The sequence below is a fragment of the Elgaria multicarinata genome, chromosome 7 (genome assembly GCF_023053635.1).
Source record: "Elgaria multicarinata webbii isolate HBS135686 ecotype San Diego chromosome 7, rElgMul1.1.pri, whole genome shotgun sequence".
Classification (NCBI taxonomy): Eukaryota; Metazoa; Chordata; class Lepidosauria; order Squamata; family Anguidae; genus Elgaria; species Elgaria multicarinata.
In genome coordinates, this window is record NC_086177.1 from 67,130,622 (window position 1) to 67,157,560 (window position 26,939).

At 41.5% G+C, this 26,939-nt stretch overlaps 2 protein-coding genes and 1 non-coding gene across 3 annotated transcripts in view; 1 reads left to right on the forward strand and 2 right to left on the reverse strand.

The window, feature by feature from the left end:
• The window catches only part of XKR4 (XK related 4), a 155,936-nt gene extending 154,236 nt beyond the window's left edge, over positions 1-1,700 (forward strand). The window contains exon 3 of the mRNA XM_063130725.1: positions 397-1,700. Coding sequence (XP_062986795.1) covers positions 397-1,343 — 947 coding nt within the window. The 3' untranslated portion in view covers positions 1,344-1,700. The remainder of the gene's footprint in view (positions 1-396) is intronic.
• Positions 1,701-7,956: 6,256 nt separating this feature from the next.
• The window catches only part of LOC134401622 (DGAT1/2-independent enzyme synthesizing storage lipids-like), a 51,018-nt gene continuing 32,035 nt past the window's right edge, over positions 7,957-26,939 (reverse strand). Inside the window, exon 8 of the mRNA XM_063130734.1 lies at positions 7,957-8,339. Coding sequence (XP_062986804.1) covers positions 8,235-8,339 — 105 coding nt within the window. The 3' untranslated portion in view covers positions 7,957-8,234. The remainder of the gene's footprint in view (positions 8,340-26,939) is intronic.
• On the reverse strand, positions 26,237-26,355 carry LOC134402046 (5S ribosomal RNA). Its single transcript, XR_010025695.1, has one exon. It is a non-coding gene; the product is annotated as a 5S ribosomal RNA (ribosomal RNA).

Here is a 26,939-nt window from a genome sequence, read left to right on the forward strand (position 1 = left end):
ATAATAAATAAATAAAACTGTCTTCTAATTTTTTTTAGCTGTCCCTAATATTTGAGCTTGTTAAGCACATTTTTTCAGTAAGTTAAAAAGTCATTATACATTACAGATCCTTTTAGGCAATAATGTATATGAGTCTGATATTTATATTTGTAGGATTTACTTTCACAGTGAAGAAGTGCACTGTGATCTTTAGGGCTCATATAGAAAGAAAGAAAAACACAGCTGTTAGAACTGCTGCTAAGCTTACTGTCCATGAGTGATCTAGCACATACAGTTGAAATAAGGCTAAAAGACATCATCTTGCTTCATTAAGTCTCCTTTGTTAAAATCCTGTTTTATGCATCTTTTATCATTTATTGACCATGTACTGTGTTTATTTCCTCCCTTCCCTTCTAGGTCTTACTGCTGCAGCATCTCTTGTGTCTTTGGCATGGGCTCTGGCTTCATATCAAAAAGCTCTTCGTGATTCCCGTGATGATAAGAAACCTATCAGTTATATGGCTGTAATAATCCAGTTTTGCTGGCATTTCTTCACAATTGCAGCCAGGGTGATTACTTTTGCTCTGTTTGCCTCTGTTTTCCAACTATACTTTGGGATCTTCATAGTCCTCCACTGGTGCATCATGACCTTCTGGATTGTGCATTGTGAGACAGAGTTCTGCATCACTAAGTGGGAAGAGATTGTCTTCGACATGGTCGTTGGGATAATTTATATCTTTAGTTGGTTCAACGTCAAGGAGGGAAGGACACGCTGTAGGCTTTTCATTTACTATTTTGTGATCCTTTTGGAAAACACTGCCTTGAGTGCCCTTTGGTACTTGTACAAAGCTCCTATGATTTCTGATGCATTTGCCATACCGGCACTATGTGTGGTGTTCAGCAGCTTTTTAACTGGCATTGTTTTTATGCTGATGTACTATGCCTTCTTTCATCCTAATGGACCAAGGTTTGGGCAGACACCAAGCTGTGCTTGTGAGGACTCTGTAGCTGCCTTTACTCTTCCTCCAGAAGTAGCATCAAGTACTTTAAGGTCTATTTCTAATAACCGAAGTGTCACAAGTGACCGGGATCAGAAATTTGCAGAGAGAGATGGGTGTGTGCCTGTCTTTCAGGTGCGACCTACTGCACCTTCTACCCCTTCATCCCGGCCACCGAGGATTGAAGAATCTGTCATTAAAATTGATCTCTTCAGGAACAGGTATCCAGCATGGGAGAGACATGTATTGGACAGGAGCCTAAGGAAGGCCATTTTAGCTTTTGAATGTTCTCCTGCTCCTCCACGGCTACAATATAAAGATGATGCCCTTATACAGGAGCGTTTGGAATATGAAACAACACTATAAATACAATTTTTAAAGAAAACTCAATGCAGCGGCTATGATGCATCCAAATAAAAGGGTGACAATAGGGCCGTGGCAATAACTTAACTTCATTCTACAACAGTGAAGCAAGCTATAGTAGTGTCCTTAGTCTGGCTACCATCATGATTATCATTTGATCCACTGTTCCACAGTCTGTCTGCAATACACCTATAAAGCAGCAGTGTCCAAGAGCCTCAAAAATCAATTATTTTGACTGAGAAATAGACCTAGTCCAATGACTTCCTATTTCTTTCAGTGTGAACTGCACAGTATTTAAAAGTAAAACAGGAAGGTTTGAATGAATGGCATCAACATACTAGATTTTTTTATTTTATTTTATTTTAGAGAATCTCCAACTATTGATGTTTGCATAGTCATTTACAAAATGAAGGATTTACAAAATGAAGAAAAAGTTTGGAAAAATATGTCAAACCCCACTTATTTTGTAAAAGGCAATGTTACTGTTGTGCGAACTCTAATTTCTATAAAGGAAATGACAAAAATATAGTTCTTTAGTCTTGAATAAGTAAATCAAAACATTTCCAAAAGAGTTATCATTGAAAAAGATATTAAGGTTTTTCGTCCTAGTCTAGAACTACATTAAATTGTAATTAAGCAAATTACATGTGTTGTAATCAAAGGAGCTATTCAGGGTTTTTTTCTTTTGTGTTTTTAGAGAAATCAATATTATACAACTTCAGGGGTTTGTTCTAAAAGAAATTCTATGCATATGACCCCTATCCTGCAGCTTTCAGCAAGAATTAGAAGCTCTAGTATTTAGCAAAGTAAATTAAATGATAATCATGATATAAATTTTCAATTGCAAAAAAAGAAAGAAAGCAAAAAAAGAAAGTAAAAGAAAAAGAAAGAAGGAGAAAAGAGAAAGAATAAAAACAAGACAGTGTACATTCCCTACTCTGAACTTTTGGAGACCACGTTCAGACAACATCAACAGATGAATTGTCTTTTTACCTTATTTTTCAGGATCTGGGATACATGGTTTTGTGTGTGAACGTATTCAGAAGGTGTGATAACTGATCACAATATGTCATACCCTTCTAGTGCCAAACTTTGTGTAATTGCAAAACTGATATTGTTGTGTGAGGGAAAGAAAGTGGTCCCTAAAGAACCAAGAAGCCAGGAAGAACAATTATACTTTCCACATTTACAGACAACACTGTTTGGTCCTGCCTAAGGTAAAATTCAGCCATTTGTCTGTAAGTATATGAGGTAAACATACAACACATCAAGCTGTGTCCAAGCTTTTCTTGAACTGGCCAAAACCTGTTTCACTGTGTTTGGACATAATGCTAAATCATGATTTAACATTTCAAGAAGATGCTTTAGCAAGTCTTGGGTTTTCACACTTCCCCTGCTCCCCATCCTCTTCCAGAGTGGCCATGGAATTAGGAGGTCCCACATTCATTTTAGATTAATCTCAGTTTAGTTGTGTGAACACTACTCTAACCATCTTAACCATGGTTAGTTGAAACGCACCAGCTTCATGAACTATAGTTTGAAGTTTGCTTCTTTCAACTAGCCATAGCTAAGATCAACCACAGTTTGGGCCTGTTCTGGCAGCATGCTGAGCCATGGTTAGGTCGCTAACCCTGTTGCATCAAATGGTTAGCAAGCATGTTTAAAATGTGTTTAGGTAGCCACCATGGTTAGGAATGGTTCACATGACATGCTCAGTAATGGTTCACATGACATGCTAAGTCATCATCTTTCTCGCTTAACCACTGTGGTTAAAGCTGTGGTTTAAAGTGTCTTCTGAATGGAGCCAGTGTTTAGCTCAAAATGCTTAACCACTATGGCTTAGTGTGTTGTCTGAACAGTGTCTTTGTCTTGGCTTGGGTGACATGACAAGCTGAGGTTAATCTAACATGGGCCAGAACTACATTAAGCAGGATATAGCACTATGAAAGTGGTATGAAAGCGGTATATGGTATGTGTCATGGGCTCCAACAGTTGTCAGTGCACTTCAATACCGCTATAAAGCAGTAGTGTGGCTCCTGCCTTTTATATACCACTTTCATACTGCTTTCATAGTGCAATATCCTGCTTGGTGTAGATCTGGCCATGGAAGTAAAAACTTCTGAACTCCTCACAGCCACACCAGAGGAGGAGGAGGCAGGAGAGCTCAAGTCCAAGACTCATTGTGGCTCATTTTTGTAGTGCTAAACTATGGTTTAGTGTTAAGGCTGAACTAGCTAGCTATCAAGTTAGTTGTACAAGAGTGGTTATGCTTACAAAATGAAATACCTCCCTTGGACAAGGTAATTGTATCTTTCCTTATGTTAAAAAGTATCCTTTGATGGTGCTTTCAGTTGCATTAAAGGTGCAAGTCAAAATTTGATAGTATTTTTTAAAACAAAACCTGGTGCAAACTAATAACTCATGGAGTGTGTCAATATTTTTGTAAAGCAAAAACACAGTTACCTTTTTATAGACTTTGAATCCTTTCTCACATATCTCATTCTCTTTAATAACTTAACATTTAAACATTGGTCCACAATTATATCCGCTGGTCCTTTATACATAAATATGATGACATAATCTTGATGCCATATCAATTTGTTTTGCAGTATAATGCCATATGAAAGCCTCCATGGGTACTTTTAGAATATTCTGGAAACAGCACAACCTTCAGATGAGTGTTTCAAGTTCAGTGCAATGTGTATATTGGATCCAATGGTGAAGCCTGCCTTTCCAGGGGTACTTGAGAGAAGCGTAAAGAAGCTTTAGAGTGAATTTAGATGAACAAGTGGTAAACAAGCTTGGGACATGATGACCTATTCTTTAATGACCATAACATCGCAGAGATACATGGTGAGATCACAGTTTGCTAGATTCCACTATTTTCCAGATAGCAGCCATCCATCATCTCACCATGCACCTGCAATGTATCAGAACATTCAAATGGCTGCTCACTACACACAAATAATCGCTCCATGGTGGCTTTATAATGTTGTTCACCAGCACAGATATCGCTCTTAATGCACTCCTAATAATTCCCGATTGTAAATGTATACTAATTGCTCTGGAGTGTAATCAGTTGATGTAAGCAAATATAGGGTTGGATCCAGATGTACATTAGATCAACTGCACTGATGGAAATGGTTTTCCTCACCCTCTCCTTCCCACAGCAGCCAGACTCGCCCCATGACAGTCCTACACTAGGGTGACCATATGGAAAGGTGGTGAGGGCTCCTGTATCTTTAACATTTCTATTGAATGGGGAATTTCAGCAGGTGCCATTTGTAGGCATGCAGCACCTGGTGAAATTCCTTCTTCATCACAACAGTTAAAGCTGCAGGAGCCCTGCTGTCTTTTGTATCTGGTCAGTCTAGTATAGCTCCTGCAGCTTTAAGTGTTGTGATGAAGAAGGGAATTTTACCAGATGCTGCATGAATAAAAATGACACCTACTGAAATGCCCTTTTCTATACAACTGTTAAAGATACAGGAGCCCTGTCCTCCTTTTCATATGGTCACCCTACCTACACAGAGAGTCAGGAGACTCTGCTGAATGGCCTGAGATAGTGGGAGGAGGGGAGGAGGAATACTAAAAATAAGGTGAAGCAACCTTCTGCCAGCAGAGCCCTTCTTCTTGTGGAAGGTCCTGTTCTCTCACAGAAGAGAGATGTCACAATATCTGATGTCCTAATGCAAGGATATGGTGGAACTACAGCAGTTACAACAGCTTAAAATGAGGATAAAATAGTCAGTCACAATAGAAACGTGATCAAGGCTCAGTATGATAGGATTGGATCCAGACTAAGCCATACTTCAGTCCCATTCAAATTAACAGGACTAAGCCCCATGGATTTCAGTGAGATTAAGGGTGCAATCCTATGCATACTTAGACAGAAAAAAGGCCTACTTAAAGACCTTTTTCCTGTCTAAACTTGCATGCGATTGCACTTAAAGGCTGTGATCCTGTATCCACTTACCTGGGAGCCAAGCACATTAAATTCAATGGAGCTTATTTCTCAGTAGACAAATTCGATTGTAAATTTACATAACTAACTTAGTCTGCATCTAGGGATGGGTGAGAAATTTAATTAAACAGAGGCCTAATTCTCTCTGAGGTGTTAAACTTGTATATGAGTTGTACCACTCAAGATGGGTGCTCAAATGAACACCTTCTTATATAAAAATTACCATATAGGAAACTTAGTTGTCCAGACCGAAGGTATTCCATCTTTTCCCCCTTAATGGATTTTCCCTGATAAGAAAAAAGATTGAAGAAGTAGTGGGGGGAAATAGGAAGATTACAAATGGAAGATGATATGAAATTCCATGTAAAATTCCATGAAAGAGGCAGGTTGTTGACACAATAAAAAACATGCTGATCTGGAAGCACACAGAGAAAATCATTCTAGTAAAGCCATGTCCCTGATATAGTAATTTTCTGTGTGCGGGGATCTTCCTTTATGGGCAAGAACTTCATCTTGAATTGCTGATTTAATATAAAGTGATACAGCACAGGCGCAGGTTTAACCACCTCAGAGCATCATGTCTCTGCTACACATGCTAGCAGTGCATAAATTCAGTCTTTTCTGCTAAAATATTTGTAACACAAAATGAGAGGTTTCTTGGCATTTTCTAATTCACAGGAATATGGAAATCATGTTTTTATTAACTGAAAGTTCAATATATCTTGTTCTGACAAGTCTTGAAAATTATTATTTTTTTAAAAATGGTAAAAGTGGTAAATTATGAGAAGACTTAGAGCATCCACAAATTAGCCCATATGTTTCCAAGGTAACAGTACAAAAGAAACCACTATATTGAGCATGTGCAATATAAATGAAGTTAAATTTCACATTCAGCTCATGAAATCTTGCAGAAAAACTCTCCACTGACATCTATACCGATGTGATCCAGTGATGTCCTGCCAAACAAAAGGAGTTACACTGCTAATGGTTTCTTGTGTTTGATATTCAGTGAGCAAGGGGTCATGTGCAGAGAGCGAGAGGCATGTGCATTTCTTTATAGGCCCCCTAGAAGATGGGAGGAGGTTGGGATAGAAGGTGGCAGCGTTTCCTAAAGGTCCATAGAAACAGGAGACTTTTTTCTGCCTTTCTTTTCAGCTTCCCTCTCCCCTAGAGCAGGAATCTAGAGGCAGTATCCAACAGGGCACAATCAATCATGTAAATTACATTGTGTTGGTGTAAACTCTTCTAACACAATGCCAATAGTGTTTTCTGATAGGGGTGTGCACGGGCCCCCCGCTCCGCCCCGCAGGCCAATCCGAAAATTTCGGATCGGCCTGCTCCGCGCTGCTCCGCCCATACTCCGCTCCTCTTCGCCGCGGAGCTCCAGCTCTGAATCAGAGCTCCGCACTGGAGGGGAGTGGTGCCAGGTAAGGCTGGGAGAGGAGGGCGGTGGGGGGTTACCGGGCCCTGCCGCCATCGCCGCCCGTGCGGCGACGGTGGCAGAGCCCGGAAAGGGACCAAGGGGGAGGGGGGCCTTACCTGCCTCCGTCTGCGGCCCGTCAGCTTCTTCAATTGAGCCCGCGGTTCAGCCAGGAAGTCTGGGCCGCAAGTGCGGCCTAGACTTCCTGGTTGAACTGCGGGCTCAATTGAAGAAGCCAAGGGACCGCAGACGGAGGCAGGTAAGGGAGAGGGGGGGGTTTACCGGGCCCTGCCGCTGTCGCCGTGACAGCGGCAGGGCCTGGTAAACCCCACTTACCTTTCCGGTGGAGCTCCGGATCGAGGCAAAGAATCCGCCTTCACCTCGATCCTCTTCGCCACACTCCGCCGGCCCCCCAATCCTCTTCGCCTCCGCCTTAAGGGGAGGCGAAGCACCCCGCTCCGCTTCTAATTCGCCGGTCCGATTAGAAGCGGAGCACATCCCTATTTTCTGACATGACAATTTCTGAGGGAAATCAGTGCATCAGCTAACAGTATTGGCTGTGCAACATAGTTTATGTTAGCAGTTGGATATTGCCCTGGGGGTGCTGCACACTAGTTGGGAGAAGAAGTCAGATGGCAAGATCATATGGGAAATGGGCAGAACAAGCAGTGGCTCCAGGTTTTGGAAGGCCCTTGGGCAAGACACCCTCAATGAGTCTACCATCTCACCAGCATTGTCACCATCTGCTGCGCCTCCCCATGGCTACCACCTGCTTGTTTGATAGGCAGAGATTGAGGGAGCAAGTAGGCAATGGCATTTACTGCTCCTCTTTTTCACCACCACTATTGTCTGGACCAGAGCGAGAAGCAGGTTGAAATGGGGGAAAGAAGGGGCAGTTCCAGGAGCAGGTTGTTGTCGGTGGACACTTGGTGGGGTGTAGGCTGTCAGCAAGTGTCCACGCAGGCCAACCCTTGCTGCCGAGCCTGAGAAGAAGCCATAGTTGCCATGTTTACACGCACACACACATTATACAGAGACACACTTTTTTTAAAAATTTTTTTTATCATTATACAATATCATTATATATCAATACATCAACAGATTTCAAGATAATTTAACCTAGAAACGCTATACACTAAATTGTCATAAGTCTAAGAATATTAATTTTATTAGATCTGTAGACTGTATATTTTTGAGAAAACTAAGGTCTCAAAATCAATGCTTCAGTGCTCTTGGTGCATATAGGCCTCTATACATAGCCCTTCACACATGTTCAAAATCAAGGCCTATAGACATGCTCAAAGGAGTATCTTGTCACTGAGCAAATTCCCTAAAGAATTGGCTTTCTGTTGTGGAGATGAAGATGACACATGCAATCTTTTGAAGATGTTCCTCAGAGCTATCATATGATTTGCCACTTTCCGTGAGTATGAATCAGGTGATAGCATAGCATAACATAGGTATCACAGGAGAGATCCAGGTGAGCCACCCTCCCAGCTTCAGAAAAATATCAGATTTTCAGATGCTTTGGCCTATCAAACACACAGAAGCATTTCTTAACATTGAGATCCATAATTGTTTTGCAGAATGTTTTCTTTTTCTTTTCCTCTTCCCCCTAGCCCAAACACACAAAGCAGATACGTTATAGATTTATTACATTCTAATGTATAATTATTTGTCCCTTTTACATTTGTGATGTAGAAAGTAATATAAATGCTACATTTCTTTTTTTGAAAATTAATTTCTTTGTTCCCATCCTTCATCTACCACAAAAAAAGAGATATTTTAGGTGTAAATACCAATAGTACTGAAGCTAGACATTATTGTGCAATATAATAGTTGACCCATTTTATCATCATTAGTTTAAGCATTCATTTGAATTCATGTCAATAACATGTTTCTTAGCTTACTATATCCTCCCATCCCAAGTAGTATTTCTGTTGGAATTGAACTTTGTTTCTGTGCCTTTATTTTAGTTGAAAGTACTACTAAAAGTAGTTCAAAGTGGTTGCAATATTGCCCTTTGCTCTGTGCCTCTCCACTTTACAAAGTCAAGGAACTGATTACAGGATATTGTTGGAGTTCTGCTGCCACTTCCCCTGATCCTTTGCACAGTAGAGCAGTTGTACCTGCACTTAATCATCTTAAGGGGGGCAGGGTTTAGATTTTCATGTTTATGACTTTAGTCGTGAAGAACACAACTGTCTTCCCCTCCCCGACTGCTATTCCATGCTTTAAAACTGCTTCTACATTGCTGATGTGGACACTGGACCTGTTCAGATGACAGTTCAGGCTCTGTGGTTAGCGAAACTGTGGTTCTGTGGGATTAGCACTAACCACAAGCCGTGCTGTTGCACACAACACATTAAGCCACAGTTAGAGCCACTAACCCTTGTGCAATGCGTTTTAGCAAAACGCATTGCACAAGACACCTTAAACCCTGCTGCTTAACCAAAAGCCTTAACCAGCAGGGTTTAAAGTGGGCCTGTTCAGAAGATACCTTAAACCCTGAGTGCTGGACTAGATGGACCCTCGGTTTGATCCAGCATGGCACTTCTTATATTCTTATGCTCTTAGAAGTATTTCAGACAAGCATCCTCCCAAGAGGAAATGAGGTGTAAAGTTACCAGGTGAGGATTTTACTGCTTTAGATGTAAACATAGTAAATAGGCATCAAGTAATGTTGATTCCTTAAAGCAGAGGTGTGCAATTGGTGGTCTTCTAGATGTTTTGGCCTATAATTTGCATCAGCCCTAGCCGGCCTAGCCAAAGGTGAGAAAGGATGGGAGCTGTATGCTAAAACATCCACAAGTTGCTTGCCCCAGCCTTAAAGAATCTGAAGGCTAATTAATTACATTCCATTTCAATCTAAAATATTTTCACATCATAACTGGTTCTATGGTCAGAGAAATAAAGGAATGAACGATGGGTAGGGAAATCCTATTGTTGGGTTGGGTTGCCCTGAGGTCGGAGTACTCTGAAATCTCCAAAGCTACTACCTGCAGAGTTGAAATGAGAGAAGAGCTTTGGAACCAGAGTCTAGCCTGTTCCACCCACATCATGCCCCCAGTCCTCCCTTTTCCCTTATCCAACATCAGAAAGGTAAAGAGTATGGACCTTTCAGTGGGGAGGGGAAGGGGGTCCAAAATCGGGTCTCCTGCTCCAATCTTGGAGCTCCTACAATTTTATTTATTTATTAAATTTATATACTGCCCCATAGCTGAAGCTCTCTGGGCGGTTTACAAAAGTTAAAAACAGTTAACATTAAAAAAGTATACAAAATTTAAAACCGTCAAAAATATAAAATAAAACAACAGTTTTATACTGTTAGAGGGGTCCCCTCTTATATCTTAGAGGGGACGCTGTCCCAGGGACCATAGGATTGCAACTTTATTTATTTATTTATTTTATTTTATTTCATTTCATTTCTATACCACCCAATAGCCAAAGCTCTCTTTAGAAATATAAAAAGATTATTCTTCTGTAAAACACTCCAATGCCATACAATTTACTTCTTAGAGTGTACATTGAAATTAATGGGACTTAGAGCATCATCACACCGGGGGGCGGAGGATCGTGTTTGCTTACTGTCACTTCTCCACCCGTATGTGTGTCCCTCATTATTTCTTCTTTTGAAAGAGGAAGTAAACAATTTGCACTCGGCCCATTGGGCCGTTTTGACCCCGCTGCTTCTCCGGCACACAGCAGGAGAAAGCAGCAACTTCTATCTTTAAAAATACTTACTTACTGGGGTATTTTTTGTTGCATGAAGAAGGCTAGAAGGGGCAGGAGCATGTGGAAGGGAGACCACATCATGAGAGGGACCCATGAAAATCTGTGAGTGCCCAGTAATGAGCGGGCAATATGATGGAGCTCAAAGACAAGTTCCATTCAAGGTGTTGAGGATTGACTTGACATGCTGAGAAAGGATTTGTGAAGAAATGGTACTACTCCTCTCACTAAATTTCAAGTCAATCTCAAATCTTTCAAACTCAGGGCCTCTGTCTATTTGTATTCAGATGATTTTACACATTTCCACCCTGCTTCAAAATGTGGATCCCACGTTTTGCTTTTCAGATGTGATTTTTACCTTGCTGAAAGCTTCATAAAGTATGCTTGAAAGACAGGAACAAAAATCGTTGTGTTCATGATTCTGTTCAGTTCTGTATACACAATTATATTCTTAAGTGATCTCTTCAGCTATGCAAATGCCAGTAACATGGTGGACTCCCTGAGAGGTTTCATTTAAGATACAAAATATTCTTGGGTATATTGTTGTATTTTCTTTGTCATTAATTGGCTCACAGTAAAGGGCTATTTTCTTTAGGCTACTATCTAAATCCATTGATGCTTTATTATCTTGGAAACCTTTTATAATTAAGATGGGCATGTGTCCTACTTTACAGAGGACAGTCCTCTATTTAAAGGGCTATCAGAGGACAGTCCTCTACTTGAAGGTGTCTTCTATTTGAAGGGCTGCCCAGTCCAAGTCTGAATTAAAGACAAAGAGCTGTAAAAAAGGAAGAGCAGGGGCCCTGAAGTTGCTCAGCTACAATTAGCAGACTTGGATAGCAGACAGAGCTGCAGGCATACAGGTTACCTGAGGGCTGTCTTCACAGCACTGGGTTGGCACCACCTCCCTCTGAACCCCCCCCGGGTTTTCCTCTCCCAGGGTGGTGTTGGGTAATCCTAACACCTAGGAGGGTGCATGGGGTCTCCGGCAGCCATCCAGGTACCGGCAGCCATCCGGGTACCAATCACTGGTTGCCTTCTACCAGGGGCCGCCCCCGGATTGTCCCCAGAGCGATGTCAGATGGTGGAAGAGCTGTACTGACATTACTCCAATTGAAAAGTGGGGGTAATTCCCCAAGTTTTTCAATCCGCAGCTTCATGGAAAAGCCCCGCAGTGGCTGCAAAACTGTGACTGCATCATATAAGTGACACAGTGCAGATTTGCCGCCACTGCGGAGTCTCCTCCATGTATAGACAGTCCCCTAGTCACAATCTGATAATTAAATATATATATATATGAAGAGATGTATTCCTATTTATAGTATTTCTAAAAGTGCATCTATACATCTATAACTGGACACATACTAGCATTTTAGAGGAGTTCTGCTCACACTGAAGAAAGGGGCTGTGGAGTTTCTCATTTTCTCCTCCCTGCAGTCCTCGGTGCCTCCTGAAAAGCTGGGTGACCCAGCATGAAAGGCATCACAGTGGGCTGCAGAAAGAAGAGGGAACTGGTTTGCCTCCCTGATTCTTTCACTGTATTCCAGTCCTTTCCATGACATGAAGGACCCCTTCTGTTCATGGGGAACCAATCATGGCACTAGGTTGGCACCGCCTCCCTCCTCAACCCCATGCTTTCCCTCTCTCAGGATGTCATAGAGGAGGGAGTGCTGGGTTTCAGGGTGGTCATCTGGGTCCCAGGGCTGCCTTCACCCTCTTCCTGGTGGAAAGTGACCAATCACTGGTCGCTTTCCATCAGGCTCTAACCCTGGCTTGGCCACAGAGCAACATTACACAATGGAAGTGCCATGTTGACATTGCTCCATTTGAACAAGTTCGGGTAAATCCCAGACTTTTTCAAAATGCAGCATCGCAGGGAAGCCCCGTAGTGGCTGTGAATCTGCAGCTGCGTCATCTAACCAACAGGGCGCAGATCTACAGCTACTGTAGGGCTTCCCCACATGTAGACAGCCCTCTGGATTCAACCCTATAACTAGCATATGTAAATTTTATTCACATCTCTGTCCTCTTTTTCAGTGATGCATTCCCTATTTTTGGTGATGTATAAGTGACCATCCTCTTTCAAATTTAACTGTATAACCAGATACCAAACATACTTCTTATAAATCAAAGAAACTTATGTCAAGGGAATATTTTATTGTTTAGAATCAGAATGTTTGTGCTGCTTACTGCTAGACATAAAATCCAATCATACCTCAGTCTATACCTATTTTTCATGAAAGAACAAGGGAGTTAATTTACTCATTTTGAAAAGAAAGAGGCCTAGATACTATAGTGCTGCCATGAGGTAAAAAAGAGAGAGAGAGAGAGCAAAAAACTGCAAAGCTGTTTCCATAAGATTTTAAAGAGCATCCTTACTCAGGGATATCTGTCTGAGAGAAATTGTTTTTGTGTTCCTTGGAAATTTTTGTCACCAGTTTATAAAGATCTTTTAGAAATATAAAAATGAATTACTTAATGTGATAAATGACTGCCATTGTGAGCAGGTCTTTTAAAAAGCCAATTGTTGCTTTTAATCTATACAGTTATTTAAATATACATTTAGAGACACTGAACAGAGCCATCAGTGGTTTGAGACAGAACAAGGGAGCCTCATGGTCCTCCCTTCCCTTCCCTCATCTCGTAGACGCTATTCAGAGTTTTTAGAAGGATCCAGACAAATGTAACATGGGCATTCCATGACTGGGTTTCCTGGCTTTAATTTTTTTTATTTTGGTCAGAGCAGTAGTACTAAAGTGTTCAACTTCTATTTTCTTATTGTTGTTACTGCCTAAATATCCTGGCTTATTTGTTCATTCATAGATGTGGCTTTGAGGCTACAGAGCTTTGTAATCTTGTTACACAACCCAAGGAGCAGGCCTCTTCCACAAATCCCACTGGAATCAATGTGTCTCAAACTGTAGCTGTGCTCTAAGGTTGTACTTTTTTTACCTTGTCCACTCACATCCATGACTTTGCATGGGTTGCTAGAGTTTAACTCTAAAACAACCTTCCCCAACCCGGTGCCCTGCAGATGTTCTGAACTACAACTCCCAGCATTGACCATTGTCTGTGCTGGCTGGGGGTGATGGGACGTGACATTCAAAACCTCTGGAGGACACCAAGCTGTAAAGGAGGTAGAGTAAATGCACACCCCCACCTCCACACACAAACTGTTATAATTACAGCTGCTGCTTTGAATCTGACTTGGTAGTTTCAGTGGAACAACTCCCAAATAAGCTGTTTTGCTCCTCTCAGAAGGGTACTACCTTCAAACTATGTGAATAACAAATTAATTTAAGTTGCAATCCTATGCATGTCTACTTAGAAGCAACTCTCATTGTGTTCAATTGGGCTTACTCTCAGATAAGTTAATGTTGTAATGAAGTGAGGCAAAGCCATATGGATTTGAAAATACATACAGCAAGGCAAGATTAAAGGGTGAGGACTAGATGCAGAAAATCTTTCTTTATGGGACTTGGCTTCTTTTCTACACCATGCAGAATCCTATAATTTATCTGTTTTGCAATCTGCCAGCTTGATCCCTTGGATGGCTTTCCATGATTCAAAAATATTGCCTAACCCTGAAAAGAGATGAATATCTTCATTTTTTGTCATCTTGGTGCTTTCAGTCTCTTGTGATGGTTCCTTGACAATATAGATCTGGCAGTTGCAGAGCAAAGTTGGTAGCTGAGGACACAATTGTCTTTATAGTCTATAAACCCTGGGCCAGATCTACATCAAGCAGTATAGGACACTTTGAAAACAGTTTGAAAACTGTATCTGGAGTGTGTCCTTATAAATGGCTATAAATGGTTATAATGGTTTTAATTAAAACCATTTATAAATGGTTATAAATGGTTTTAATGCAGTAGTGTACACCCTGCCCAGACTGCCCTTTTATCCAATGCATACACTTGGAAATTAAAACAGACTTAATGCTAAAACAATGCACCATTAAAACCAATGGAATCTGCCTTGCAAAAGTACTCAACATCCTGCAACCTATTTTGATTTAGTGTAGATCCTACCCCAGAGCCAAGGTTTGTCTACACTGTAAACATCTTGGTTTTAATCCTTAGCACCAATGCATACAGGGTAATCATAAGATAACCCTATTCACAAACTTTATACATCATGTACTTCCAAGGTGATCAAGGCCACCATATATGTATATCACATTTTATCTCCCATGAGACAGGCACCCCAATGGATTTCACAAAAGTAAGCAATGATTTGAAACTAGGGCTGTGCACCGCTTTGGATCCAAATCCTGAATCTGAACAGGGTGATTCAGACCTCCCTAAAACAGATCCAAAGTAGATTAGGAGGTCCGAAACACTCCGAACCAAATCAGATTGGTCCAAATTGATTTGAACCAATTTGGCAATTCGGACCCTTTCCCAAGCACATATAGGTATGAAGATTGGCACCATGATAGGGCTTCAGTAGGGCTTAATCTTCACCAAATTTGAAGCATATTGGTTCATCCGCTGATTTTTTGGATTTTTTTTAGGTTTGAGGTTTTAAAATTATTTTTTTAAGAATACACTCATTTTTAAAGTTAAAAGTTAAAGACATGCAACTTGGCAACATGACAGAACCTAAGTAGGGCTTTAGGTTAGGATTTTTGTTAAAATTTGAGGTTTTAAAATTATTATTTTTAAGTATGCTGTTATTTTTACAGTTAAAGACCTGTAACTTGGCAACATGACAGAACCTAAGTAGGGCTTTAGACATACCTAGTTTGAAGCACATCGGTTCATCCGCTGATTTTTAGTTTTTTAAAAAATATTTCCCCCTCAACCCCATTTACAAAATCTCTGTTAAAGGTAAATGTGTATTGCACTGCAGGCTAATTTCCCTGATTGTTATATAAATGAGAAGTGCCTCAGGGAGGTGTTAACCACAACAGAAGCCTCAAATAGCGGAAATTTGCACTTCAAAAGAACCCAGAGATTAGGGAAAGGAACAGCATGCAGTCACAGCAAAGAGTTCTGTATCTGTAATTCAGGGAAGGGAAAGGAACAGTGTGTACATCTTTAAGCCCACCAAGTTTTATGCGTGTATCTTGAAAAATGAGATATGGGAAATGATTTGGACATCCGAATCTCACTTTGGATTTGGATCCGAAACGTATCAGATGAGGTCCAAATTGACCTGAACTGAATCAGGCCTGATTCGGAAGGCCAGAATCGGGGACCAAACTGAATTGGGGGGTCCGTGCACAGCCCTATTTGAAACTGCATTTCCTATGAAACTTACCTGCAAATTGCAGTGGTAACTACCTTTGATCAAATGTTATTCAGAAATCTGCATGTAGTTTCCATAGGGTTGTCAGGTCTCTGTTTTTGGCCCTGAGACTTTGGTTTGGGGATGGCAGGCTCTTCTTACGGCAGCAGGTTTAAATCTTAGAGCCATCACAGCAAGTATCAAATTGATACCTTGAGTCTAACAGTTTTGCAAAAGTGTTATTGGCAGTTACTTTAAAATACTACTTTAAAATAATCACTTATTCTGAAAGAGAAAATACTGCATAAGTGAGTTTTGTGTTTGCCCAATTTTCTAGTTTTTCCAAACCTCCAAAAAGGAAAACTGAGCCTATTTCCTCTGTCTCTATTTTTCCCAGGGGGTTGGTGGTGGGCGGTCACATACATATCTAGCTCTGCTCCTTTAACTTTTGGCCACATCCTTAGATTCCGCCTAGGTATCAGATTTGTGTCAACAAGATCTAGTAGCCCTGTGACATCAACTCACTCGTCCCCATGACTCCCAGGCTCTGTGAAGCTAGAGACATGAAAACTCTGTTTGTCTCTCTTCTATAGTTTCCCCTGTAAAAAGCCATGTGGGTCCTGCCTCTTCCACTACTAGCAAGGCCAGGTCCAGCATTAGCATGTCACATTCCCAGGCATTCCTGGCAGGGCCCACGGCTGATACCTGACACAAGCAGCTTGGAGCTGCCATTTACATTTCCCACAATGCCCCAGAGCTTCCCCAACATAGCATAATTCTTGGGCATTGTGGAAAATTAAAATGTCACCTTCCAGTGCAGCTGCCAGAATGCCCCAGAGCAATCCTATGTTGGGGCACTCCAAGGCATTGTAGGAAATTTAAACAGTGGCTCTGTGCTGCCCAACATTCACTAGATGCTTCTGCTGTTGCTTCACACCATCTACTCCTTCCAGGGCACATGTGGAGCTGGGGAGGGGTATGGGCATAAGAGTGGGGGACCATACATGGAGCTGGCCCTAACTACGAGTGCCACTGGATATGGGGTGGGTAAGACAGGGGGAAAAGTGTGTGAAATTCAGTCTTAAAGGGTGAGAAATGAACTCTGGGTACATCAGGTGTATCTCTCTCTTCTGACTATGCCCCCAAAATAGAGGACTGTGATGCTCATCCAAGAGACTTTAATGGCTAAATTGGCTAAAGAACTTCAACATGCTTTTGCTATAGATCAAGCTGCTCATCTTAACATTGTCAGAGGCTGATTATACCACAATGATAAATACATCTTTCGAGAGAAGTGCCATTGGAAAGTCCTGATGAAGGGCCTTGCTCAGCATGCACTTCAACCCGATGTGGGTTCAAATGAGATTGCTACTAAGGTATGGTTACCACAGTATTAAAGCTGTGTTGAGTTATCTCATATTGAAAAGGCAACAGGATACTAGCGCAAACACAACTGTCTTATATAAAATATTTTATAAACCTGTAAAACTTGCATGTGTGCAGAAACATCAATACTTAAAAATCAAAAATAAATGCTTTCCTCCATTTCAGTTACTTGGAGAGGGACATAGATTACTTATATTGCTATGGAACTGGTCAAGTCAGTGGGACTCATGATCAGGATCAGGATCTAGGAAATACTGATAATTTTCAAGTCCCAGGTAGGCTGTTCAGAACTTTTAAGAATTGTTAAAACATTTTAAATCCAAGAAAACCAGATGGAACTTTGAGATATTTAACTTTCATTGGATCATGCACTTTTTAATTCATATCGTAAAGACATGTAATAAATTGCCGAGCAAGGAATTTCCAAGTAATTTTTGAAAAATATACTCTGCATCTCTAGCTGTTTTGACGAATTGTTTCCCCACCCTCCTTTCTCTTTTTTACATTGAACTACCTCAGCGGCCTTTAATTTGTTTTTTCTGCAAACATATTAGAACAAGCACTTTGTATTAATCAGGTTTTCTTTCACTCCTTCCCCCAACCCACCCACCACTTTCCAGTTTGGAAAACAAAACCTGTTTCAAAGCCATGCTAATTACTTTGTAGAAGATTCTGACCAAAACACAGTAGCTAACCATTGCAGAGCACACATTCTTGCTCTAGGCTGCATCTAACTTCTGGGGCTGGATTGGCAGGGAGGATGAATTCAGCCCTCTCATTTTAAAACAAGTGAATGATGTGCTCAGAACTGGCAGTATCAACTGTCTTGATTAGCAGAGCAGGATGTTCAGCTGGGTGCATGTATAGCTGGATCAAGACCTTGGGTCTGTGATATGCAGACCCAATATCAAGCAAAGAAAAACACATAAGCCACCTGTATATGATTAACTTGCCTTTTCACATGCCTTTTCCCCTTTTGTTTATCCTGTATCAGAAATATAATTATATAAACCATTAACGTAATGATGAAATGTTACTGTTCGCAGCAGCCTAGAAAACAGAATCGAGTGGACCAATAATTTCTCAGCTCCTGTTGTAAACTGTTGCATTATACACTGATTGTGCTAATTGCTACTGTGCTTTCCCTCAATAGTTACCATTATCAGAAATGAATTTGGAGAGATCACCTTTGTGTTTATGGAAATGTGTAGATATATTTCCCTCGGTACAAGCACAGTGACTTGAGATGAATGATATTCATGACAGTTCTTGTGCTATGACTTGTAAACATGTACAAATGTATTTGGTATTTCGTTTGAAATGAAGACTCAAAATAGTTAATGAAAAGAAATCCTTCTTGTAAATAGCTATATTCAGATTCCATGTATACAAACATTCCTTTAGAGTCCCGATTGTGAAGAGTGTCTTTATTGGCTAGAGACCACTGTCTTGTGTGGCAGTGGTTACATGTGCTATAGTAAAGAACACAGTGTGTGAAGTATTTGATGTACTACAGTACCATAGTTCTTTTGGTCTGTTAAGTAAATTGCAATTTGTGATGAAATGAAGTTGAAAGTAGTGCTTCATACTTACAAATTTCTTTGGTTACAACTTGATTTTTCTTGTAAAACTTCAAAGGAAAACTTGAAAATTTTATATATTTGGATTTTGTAGATTTTTTTTATTTTATTGCAACACAAAGTACCAAATCATTAAATAAAGTACACTGTGGTCATTTTACTGATGCCGTGGAGTCTTTTTAGCAGGTTATTTTCTACTTATAAATGCATTGTTTCCATAGATTATCCAACAGTGCAAAGATAAAACTTGTGGATCTGGATAAGTCATGGACGTGACCACCAGGAGTCCATGTATCTGAGTGCCAAACTCTGTATTGCCTTGATTGCAGGGGGTCTTTTTTTTCATAAATCGTCCAGTGTGGGATTCCTGATCTGAATCAAGACCCTAGCATGGTGGGTGGGTGGCTTTAACCCTTCCCACTGCAGTACCAATCTGGACCACTCCCCTCCCTATACCTGCAATTGCTTGGCAACGCAGATTGCAAGTATGGGCCCCTGGTCTAGATTTGGACTGCACTGGGAGGCAAAGGTTTAAATCTGAATTGGAAAGCACTCCAACATTGTTCCAGCAATTTTAACTTGGTCAGGATATCCTCTCACTTTGTGGTTGCACTGCTGTGGTTTGAAATCACTGCATCAAGACAGAAGCCACTTCACCCAAAAGGGCTTCCCACATGGACTTGGGCCCACTCCAACCACACAATGTATCAATGGGAGCCAGAGTTGTGGTCAAAAGTATGCATTGTTTGGTACCTGCTGAAGGTCCACACTGCTGCAGGGGCCCTTTAACAAAACCACCTGGAGTAACTCCTCCTCACCCTTGCAACCTGCTTGTCCAGCTGCCTCTTCTCTGGCCCAGACAATGGAGGTGGTGAGGAGGAGGAGCAGTAGATGCTGCTGCCTATTTGCTCTCTGGTTTGCTCAAGGGGTCTCAAAACATGAAGCCAGCACTAATTGGGTCTAATGCTTCTAGGCAGAGAGATCACATGGACAGGGGCCTGTAGTGAGATCAGTTTTCTGAACACTTTTGCTTAGGTCTGGTAACTATGCTGCACCTGCCAAGTGTTATGTTGCTTTACAAGAGAGCCAAAGGACCCTTAAACTTGACTTGCTGCAGATTAGGTGATTTGATTTATTGCATACCAAGAAAAGGCAGATATAAAATGTGACAAACCTAAAGTCATGGCCAGTGACATTTGTAGTTGCTAAATATATCAGGGAGTTGTAGGGCATGATCTGAAGGCACCATGTGGAAGCTGAGTAGGTCTGGACCTGTGTAGGGCTTAGAAGGGAACCTCAGGTGAGCGGCAGAGGTGGTGCAGCCCATCCACGGCCAAACTGTTAACTTTTATACTGCTAGCTTTCTCTCTCTTTCCCAACTGCCTCTATGCTAGCAGGCACTCAGACTGATAAACCCTTCGCTGCTAAAGGACTATAGGCAGCTTGAAGTTCAGGTAAAGAGAAGGCTACAGAAGCAGACACGCAGAGATGCTTAATCAACATGAAATGAGGAGACAACATTCACATGGCATGCAAAATATTGTAGTAATTAAGAGGCTTCAACAATTGGTTGATACACTGCAACTGAAAATGCATCCTCAGCTAATTGCAAGCCACTGCAAAAGTATCCTCAGCCACTGATAGCCTATTACCATCAACAATGAGCCTATAGCATTTGTAGCTAGTGACTGGAGCTGCTTGAAATTAACTCATGTACTCCTATAGACAGGTAGAAAGGGGGCAGGGCCCAAGGGAGGGCTGTTTGCCTTGCTGTGCTGTTGCAGCCCAATAGGGGTGAGGGAAAACTTAACTTTTCATTGGCTGAGTTCGGACGACCTATTAGGCAACGGAGGAGGTAATATTTCCTGTACTCCTCACATGACATGTTGCCCCTCCCCATCGCATGGCTGAGAGTCCCAGCATCCTCCCCCCATGACACAATAATCTACTCAACTGACAGTTGCTACCCCCCACCCCCAGTGATTATCATGTTGTTCGAACTGAGCCATTGTGTTGGGTGCTTGCTTTCCTCTTTCTATCCGGTATGATATCCTAACATCCTCTCTGCCAAACAGCACTCAAGCTGTTATCCTCTTCACTGCTGACAGTGGCACAGGGTAGGGGGTGAGATATGGGGCGGATGCTATAGGTGACGACATGTTGACCCCTGTACTGCTGGCTTTTCCTCAGCTGTTTTCCCTCAGGCCCGAGGGGGCAACCCTGACTTGGCATGCATAATATCTCACAGGTCCAAGCACTCAGGCTGCTCACTGATAGGTCCCAGAGCCCCGTGGTTCAACAGTCATGTACCCAGTGGGCTCCAGTCCTTCGTCACTTGCCACACATATACTGCTGCCTTTGCCCAAGGCATGTTGTAATTTGGAAGGAGGCTGGCATTATGGTTAGAAAAATGAACTCTCAGCTTGTGTGTGTTCAGTTCAACCATAAGACATGAACCACCGTAGGTTTTGCCATGGATACTTGCTTAAGTCCTGGGAACAGCCAACGCCACAAACAAACTGAGGTGCCTCTGAGAGATATCTGCATTTTTCTTTGAAACCAGGATTTCATTTTCAAATGCAAGTTTCGAGCCATCATGGTCATAGGCCTAACTTTGATGGTAAAATAGCAAAGGAAAAAGCAGCCAACTTCCTTGTGCTCAACTTTAGCATCCATTTCTATATTGAGAGTTCCCCACCACTAACCGAGGATTTCCTCCACTCCTGTATGTATGCTATTAGCACCTGACATCAGAAGCAACAACTATATAGCCTCGCATGCTGTAAGGGAGCTCAACTAATGAAGAACTGGGCTATTAATAGTAGACTGTCTCATGGTCCCCCCCCCTTCTTTAAAAAAATGTGTGTCTGGAGGAAGGTTTTTCACAACCCTGCAAAAATTGCGATGAGATTGCCAGTACATACTAGCTCCTCCAGCAGCCTAGCTATGCACAAGAACTATCCATGGGCTTTGATTATCAGAGGTGGGGTGGATAATTTATTTATTATTTATTTATTTATTTATTACATTTTTATACTGCCCAATAGCCGAAGCTCTCTGGGCGGTTCACAAAAATTAAAACCATGAAGAGCATAAAAACAACCAACAATTTAAAACCACGAATACAATATACAATATAAAAAAACACAACCAGGATTAAAACCACACAGAAAAGATTGATATGGGTTAAAATATGGAATTAAAACAGCAAAGTTTAAATTAAATTAAGTGTTAAAATACTGAGAAAATAAAAAGGTCTTCAGCTGGTGATGAAAGGAGTACACTGTAGGCACCAAGCGAACCTCTCTGGGCAGCTCATTCCACAGCTGGGGTGCCACAGCAGAGAAAGCCCTCCTCCTACTAGCCACCTGCCTCATTTTCTTATCAGGGGCTCGCAGAGAAGGACCCCTGTGGCTGATCTTAAGGTCTGGGCAGGCACATATGGGAGGAGGCGTTCCTTCAGATAACCTGGCCCCAAGCCGTTTAGGGCTTTGAATGTTAGAACCAGTACTTTGATTCGGGCCCGGACCTGGACTGGCAGCCAATGAAGTTGTAAAAGGACTGGCGTGATATGGTGTTGCCGGCCAGTTCCTGTTAGTAGGCGGGCTGCCCTGTTCTGTACCAGTTGAAGTTTCTGAACCGTTTTCAAAGGCAGCCCCATGTATAACACATTGCAGTAATCCAAACGAGAGGTTATCAGAACATGGATAACTGTAGCTAAGCTGTTCAGATAAGGGCATAGTTGGTATATCAGCCTATGCTGATAAAAGGTGCTCTTTGCCACTGAGTTCACCTGTGCCTCAAGTGACAGTTCTGGATCCAAGAGCACCCCCAAACTACGGACCCAATCCTTTAGGGAGAGTGCAACCCCGTCCAGGACAGGGTAAACATCACCTCGCCGGACAGATGAACCACCCACTAACAGTCCCTCCGTTTTGTCTGGATTGAGTCTCAGTTTATTAGCCCTCATCCAGTCCATTACCGTGACCAGGCACTGATTCAGAACAGCCACTGCCTCACCTGGGTTTGATGAAAAGGTAGAGCTGGGTATCATCCGCATACTGATGACACCTCAGTCCACATCTCCGGATAACCTCCCCCAGCGGCTTCATGTATATGTTAAACAGCATAGGGGATAAAATAGAGCCCTGTGGAACCCCATGGCTTAAGAGCCATGGCACAGAGCAATAATCCCCCAGCACCACCTTCTGGAATCGGCCATCCAAGTAGGAGTGGAACCACTGCAACGCAGTACCTCCAACTCCCAGCTCAGACAACCTATCCAGAAGGATACCATGGTCAATGGTATCGAAAGCCGCTGAGAGGTCTAGGAGAACCAACAGGGTCGCACTCCCCCTGTCTCTCTCCTGGCAAAGGTCATCCCACAGGGCGACCAAGGCAGTTTCCATTCCAAAACCAGGCCTGAAACCCGATTGAAATGGATCTAGATAATCCATTTCATTCAAGAGTGCCTGAAGTTGTCCTGCAACCACCAGATCAAGCACCTTGCCCAGAAAAGGGATGTTCACCACTGGCCTATAGTTTTTCGCATCTTCCCGGTCCAGGTTTGGCTTTTTTAGGAGTGGTCTTATTACCGCCTCTTTTAAAAAGGCTGGCACTTCTTCTCTCAAGGAGGCATTTACAACCTCCTGGATAAATAAGGTTGAGAGGAAACAGATCACTTAGTGCCAACTTCTCTCCACTCAACAAACTACCTTTGGTCACTGTAGTCACCTTGTTCATGCTGCTTGGGAATGCTGGGAGTTGTAGGACTTTTTTCTATCTAAACATGCATAGGTTTGTGGCCTCAAGTAATTATCTTCCTTAATACCACTGAAAAGCTGTTATACTAGATGTCTACCATGTTTCTGGATATTTTCTGATTGTTTTTGCCTAGTATTGGTACAGGCTTCTGTTTGTCTCCTTTTGAAAATGCCTGAAAGAAACTTTTCACTCAGTTATTTAGTTATTCATAAAGCCCCTAAGGGTGCAATTCTTGCATGTTTAGACAGAAAAAAAGTCCTACTGAGATATGTGTTATCTTTAAAAACAATGATACCGCATTTCGCTTTGATACTATTTCATTATTTCAGAAAAAACATTTAAAGGAATATCCAACTACAAAAGTAAGCCCCATCTTTTAGGTTTTCAAATGCTTGCAAAACTTTAAGATCTATATAAAACTGCATACTTCAAAGTACCCCCCTCCCTGCCTTATTTACCTTTATATTTTATACAACTGCCTACTCATTTGCAGCAGTGTAATGTAATTTAATTGGGCCACTTTTGTGAAAATAGATTGTGAAATATGAACCTAACCCAAGTCAGCAATCTATTTTGCAAGTGGAAACCCAATAACCTTCATGTATTTCAGTGAATGAAACTGATACGCAGATGCATTTCTTTTCTCTTGTGTATCAGGTTCCACTAACCTGATCCTAACTTACAATCCTATGTATATTTACACAGAAGTATGTCTCTTCATACTCAATGCGATTTATTCCCTGATAAGTGTGTTTAGGATTGCAAGCTGACCCGAGACTGGTATTACAGATACTGCTAGTATGCCCAATAATTTTAAAAGTAGTTTTACTTAAGTCAAAACTACGACAAATGTCAATTCAGCAGGATAATAAATAAGATAAATATATAGATATTAATTTTAACAGGTATAAATTTACATAAGTCATTTTGGAATGTTTGAAGCAGAAGACACATAGAGTGAATCAACAATCTGAGCAATAATTAAGTACCCCCACGTATTTTTTCCTTAGAATATCAGAATTACTGATATTACTCTGAAGGCGGTTGTAAAAATATATATCACATCAGCGGATGTTCAACAACTCTCAGTGGTTTACGGAGCAAACCTGCTCTTTTCCTCTTAAATAACCCAAATCAGAAAGATATTAAAAAAATTTAAAAAAAACAAAAGTATTGTTATACTATAGCCAGTCTTGAATACAAATCCAAGAAATATGTGTTGACCTATCAGTATGCACTCAGGGCTCCTTTACATGTTATGGCAACCAAGTTGAGACTGCAGAAAAATGCTCCCGTGTGACATTGGTTACACACAAGATGTTTATCACATCACAAGTCTCCACACAAGGCCACATATTTCTGGCAGCAGGTGGTGCCAAACGTGGAGACTCTCCATGGGGTAGGGCTGATCCATGTGGAGAACAACTTCCAAATTTCCGGAAGCAATACCTTACACAAGTATTTCTTAGTGGGCTCCAGCAAAACTCAAGCTCACTGAAGTTGTCCAAACTATATCTTGAAGCTTGTTCCGAGTCAAGTCAGTATCAGATTGTGAGCTTTGTTTTTTCTTTTCACATGAAAACAAGTCTCTATCTTCGTGGATATTATTCCAAATCTCTTATCAATTATGTGCATCTTTGAAATGTCCGCATTCTTCTCCAACTGATTTGTGTGCATTTTTCAAAAGTACAAATGCTGTCCAACATAATATTTCTGGTCTACCAATCATGTTGCAAGCTTGGATCGCATCCGAGTCCATGTTCCGTCCGAAAGGTACAAACTGGGTAAATCCTGATCAAACACGAACTGAAATGCATTTCTCATACATCTCTAGTTCCATGCTATCCTAGAACAGGAACTGTTATCTATAACACTGCAATTTAGTTTCCAGAATATTTGAAAGACATATATCTCAATCTTGTAAACAAGTTGAAAAAAGGTTACTAGCTTGCAAAACTTTTGTAGACTGTTGGGGGCTGGCAGAAGAGGAAAGAAAGCTCCATCCTTTCTGCAGCATCTTGCTGAATTTCTATACTGAGGACAAGAGTGCTCTGTCCCTTCTCTGCTGGCCCACTCACTCACCTTCCTGGAATTCCAGGCACTCACCTGCATACAATTTCTTCTTGCCTATGACCAATACGAAACTGCTGAAATGCAAGGCAGATATAACTATATCTGTTCTGAAACTCACTCATTTTCCATCCAACACAGCATTGGCCTGTAGGGGTGTGCACTCTGCCCCAGAATGATCTGGTAACTGCAAACATCTGTGGGGCATTCAATCTCCCTGAACAGAGATTGGATGCTTCCAAACCCATCAAATAATCTAAGAGCAGAGACACGCCCAATCGGAGCTTCTAAAATATCTGGAATTATCCTGCTCTCTCTCTCTCTCTCTCTGTGTGTGTGTGTCTAAATTGAATATCTCCATAGTTGGAAGATGTTGAGTGGGGTGAGGGGTAGCTTTGATATTGACTTCTGTGGCTAACCAATTAGGAATAGCCACAGCGCTGTCCCTGACCATGTTCTCCAATCACAGTGTTTGGGAGAGTGGGAAACACTAAATGGCTACTGATTCTGGCCGTTGGGAGGGGGAGAGGGAGTGTATTTCTGCTCAGACTCATAGTCTTTCCACAGTGTGAAAGTGCTGCTGGGCTGGCTGGCTGGCTGGCGAGTGAGAAAGCTTCTATACCTGAGTCAGCCACAGGCAGGCTCTTTATTTCAGTGGCTGGGTGCAGGGGTGTGTGTGCTTCATCCAATAGATTATGGAGGGCACCAAGTTGGAGAAGGCTGGAGTGGGGAATTTTTTTTTTCTTTTAGCCTACAGCACCCGGTATTCCCAGGCGGTCTCCCATCCAGGTACTAACCAGGCCTGACCCAACTTAGCTTCCGAGATCAGACGAGATTGGGCATGTTCAAGGTAGTATGGCCATAGGCTGGAGAGGGGAATTTTTTTTTTTAAAAAAAATCAAAACATGAACCAACCTAATTCAAACTTGGTGAGGCTAAAGCCCTCATTAAGTGCTATCACTGTGCCAATTTTTACCATTTTAACTTTAAAAATGAGGGAGCTGTAAGCATTTCTGTTAATACTAGTTACCCAAATACTGAATGGTTCTTTCTTGGGAAATTTGACAAGGTGGAGAGGGGTAGCTCTGAAATTGAGGCAGAGAATCACCTCTACAGAGCTCCAGATTGAATTTCGAGGCAGAGAAGACCCACTTTGCACGCCCTTATTGGCCTGCTTTATTTACAGTCCATTTGTATCAGTCTATCTGCTCTTTACAATATATTAAAACAACAACATATCTCTATATGTAGTGTTTTTTTCTGATACATCTGGGCTAACCAGCAGATTCATGGATATGATTATTTTATGCATAAATATGATTAATTTATTCTTTCGAGAAAAAAGCACCCTTTGTTACATTATACAATTGTGTATGCAGTTTTTCTGCTTTCATTATTAAGGAGTCTCTATGGAGAAGATAAACCACTTGGCCACAGAAGGAAAAATATCA